A 3,206-nucleotide genomic window follows, 5' to 3' on the forward strand; every position below is an offset into this window, starting at 1 on the left:
AGAATAAATAATACATCTGTTATCATCTATAAATATGCTTGGATTGTCAATCAAAAGATAGCTTAATGCATAAGACATAATTATCATTTTAAAAGTCATCATTCAATCTGTCATTATATGGTTAAAAATCAGGTTTATGAATGGTCATGAAATTTTTTTTCCAAATTTTTCTAAAATTTACTTCACGTCTTTTAAACTAGGGGTATAGGTGATATAGAAATCAAGTCAAATTATCGCTTAAACAGTGGTTTGGTTGATTCAAATTGCATCATCGGTTCTTTGTGCAAGTAGGTCTGGATGGGTACCTATAATGTAAAATAATATATTTTATCTAATCGAAAAAAAATTACATTATGTATATAATTATTGATCCATTTTTTTTAGTTTATATTTTTGCCAACCCGAACCTAATTGAAGAGTTTCGATTTTTTTTCCTTTTCCAACCTTAAACTGCCAAACTGATTGGTTTCAACCCAAATTAACAAGCAAATTCAATCGGTTTAAATAGTAACATTAAACTAAAAGGCCATACAAAATGAGCAACCTAGGAAAGGCAAGCCATATACTGATAATGAAGAATCATGAGACAAAGTTGACTAGGATGTTTATACCCATAAGAAATCACAAAGTCATCCATCAATAGTAATAGAAATTTAACAGCTCAACTGTTCATACTATCAATCTTGGTTTGAGATTCGATTCCCCTAAATAGGGGTTAAAATATGAGCATCTGACTACATTTTCCAACTGAAATGGGATCCATTTTCAGTTTTATATTTTTTTTTCTTGCCCCTCTACTTTAAACTTGGCCTTGATCTATATTTAAGCCCAATCCACTAAAAAACAAGTGTGAATTTTATTTTGATCTCTAAGAATGAGAGTTTTTAGATCATTTGAATGTTTATATTGCAACAAATTAACTGATTGAAGCATGAGTTTTTGTTTTTTTTTTAACCCAAAGTATAGAGAGTTGAAATGGATATGTAAACTATGACGAAAATAGAATTTTAAACTTTAATTTTATATATATTTTATAATTACAACTACTTTTTTGTTATGAAGTGTTAATATTTTTTGGATTTTTCTATGTAACTTTCCTACAACTTGAAGTAATTATATATTGGAATATTTAAGAATTATTTAGAAGAAAATCAAGGATTGATGATCACAACATAATAGAAGGCCAGCGGATCACCGATTCTCTAGTCTGGAGCTGACAATGACAATGAGTGGAGTCTATAAAAGAGTAAAACAATAACCAAGCAATTAACACAGTATGATATCCAATGTAACACCTCTTCCTCCAATTCTAAATATCAAAAACAACTCAAACAGAACAGAACTCAGAGCAGCAGGGCTTATTTCTTTTAGGAACAGAATCTTTGTCGAAAATACTCGTATTGCGAATGAAGGTCAAAGAGTAACCAATAAGTAATTTGTCATGGCACTCAGAAATTGATGTCCTTTTCGTTTACTAAAGCTAATTCCGTTTCTTCAACAGGATTGAAGCTAGACCCATTCTCCAACCAAGCAACATTGTTGGCTCATGCTTTTGGGGGATGAGAGAAGCCAGACCCGTTCGCGAGCTATGACTGGGAAGAAGCTCTTGCTTCACCTCACTTCTTGAGAACCTGAAAAATGGGCCATGTTTAATTCATTTTAGCTACAAGAACCATGAGATTAATCCCAAGTATAGACCTGCATACAATCATAATTCATACCATATATGGATATGTGAACAAGAAGAGAACTGAGCATATCATTCATGATAACGAAACAATGACGATTTCCAACAATCCCAAAAACTAATTTCTAGCTGCATCATAGAGGATGGACCTAGAAGAAGACTTATAAGTGACAAATTTAAGGAACCAATTTATAGGAATCTAGCCTTCAGCATATTCACAAAAGTTCTACAATCATACATAAAAGTGTCCTGACCTTTTTGGTTTTACATAAACTCAAACTACTTTCATAAAATACCCCTAAAGAAATAACTTGGGAGTCCTTGGGCTGAGCTCTAGGACAACGTTCTTCAGTGGCAAAAGGTATAATTCTTCAGAGTTTTCCATCTAAAAGATTACTAATATGGATAAATGACAATGCCCAAATCAAAGGAAAGTTGAGTACTCACAAGGAAGGAGGAGGACCTTCACTTGCAAATGTAGATAGGCCTTGGCGTTGCTTGTGTTTGGGATTGGATGAGCAGTATACATACACTCGGCCTCGACGCTTCACTGTCCTACAAAACTCGCACATTTTTTTCACTGAAGCACGGACTTTCATGGCTGGAGGAAGAACAAATTAAACAAACAAAAAACAAAGAAATCAAGGGGCATTCCAATGTGATGTAAAATTATCATATCTCAATACCGCCAATTCCAATTCCAACACTGAAATGAAGGAAATTAGTAAGAATTCACTGAAACTGCCATTAAAAATGGTTAGATCTCTGTCCTCCAGTACTTGAATTGAAATCCCAGAAAAGAAATGTCATGAAATAACAAATGTTATCTCATTACGTCGCAAATTAGAGAAACGTAAGAGATTTTGCAGAGAACCAATGAGCACCCCCCAACAATCCCGTTATCAAAATTCCGTGTTATGATTAAGAACACTAAACTTTTACTTGATTAACCCAATAATGAATTCTTCCTCAATCATTCAAAATCAAGAACTTTAGGAAGATTAATTGAAAGAATCAACCTTTGATTAAAGAAATTGAAAAGAGAACAGAAATTGCTAGAACAGAAATCGATACAAAACCCTAAAACCCTAAAGTGAATTGACAGCAAAAATTAACCAGAAAACATTAAGATGGTGGTGCAGTAACTACTGTTGAGGCAAATCTTAACTGAGAAGATGAATAATTTCTTAGCGTAATACCTTCGAATCGAGAGCGACGGCCAACAGCTGAGATGAACGTTTAAACTTTAAACAAAATACGGAACCTTAATCTTTTTCATATCCATCGAACACAGATTCAAAGCTCTTAATTGATGGGCTTTCTAGAAAGGCCCACATGTCTACATCATTCCGTTTTGTTATGTCAGCCCATTACGGCCCATACCCAATCAACACAACGAGATAGGTTTGGTCAATTATTTATGCTCACTTTAGCCGAAAATCATATAGTTGAAAATCATCTTCGCTCCATTTGGTCACATTTTAAAAAAAAAAACGAAAAACGAAAAACAAAAACTCAT

The 3,206-nt window shown here is 33.4% G+C and overlaps 1 protein-coding gene across 2 annotated transcripts; it reads right to left on the bottom strand.

The window, feature by feature from the left end:
* Positions 1 to 1,139: 1,139 nt before the first annotated feature.
* On the bottom strand, positions 1,140 to 3,006 carry LOC120071478 (Ribosomal protein L36). Of its 2 annotated transcripts, none has more exons than XM_039023789.2 (3): positions 2,887 to 3,006; positions 2,135 to 2,288; positions 1,140 to 1,631 (listed from the first exon to the last, which is right to left on the bottom strand). In XM_039023789.2, exons 2-3 carry the CDS (start codon positions 2,284 to 2,286, stop codon positions 1,481 to 1,483), a joined length of 303 nt encoding a protein of 100 aa, XP_038879717.1. In that variant the 5' UTR covers positions 2,287 to 2,288; positions 2,887 to 3,006; the 3' UTR covers positions 1,140 to 1,480. The 2 variants fall into 2 exon arrangements, with proteins under 2 accessions (XP_038879717.1, XP_090167049.1); XM_090310923.1 differs by having other exon boundaries at positions 2,856 to 2,896.
* Between the last annotated feature and the right edge of the window lie 200 nt (positions 3,007 to 3,206).

This window comes from Benincasa hispida, chromosome 2 (assembly GCF_027475165.1).
Source record: "Benincasa hispida cultivar pf3 chromosome 2, pf3_genome.v1.1, whole genome shotgun sequence".
Classification (NCBI taxonomy): Eukaryota; Viridiplantae; Streptophyta; class Magnoliopsida; order Cucurbitales; family Cucurbitaceae; genus Benincasa; species Benincasa hispida.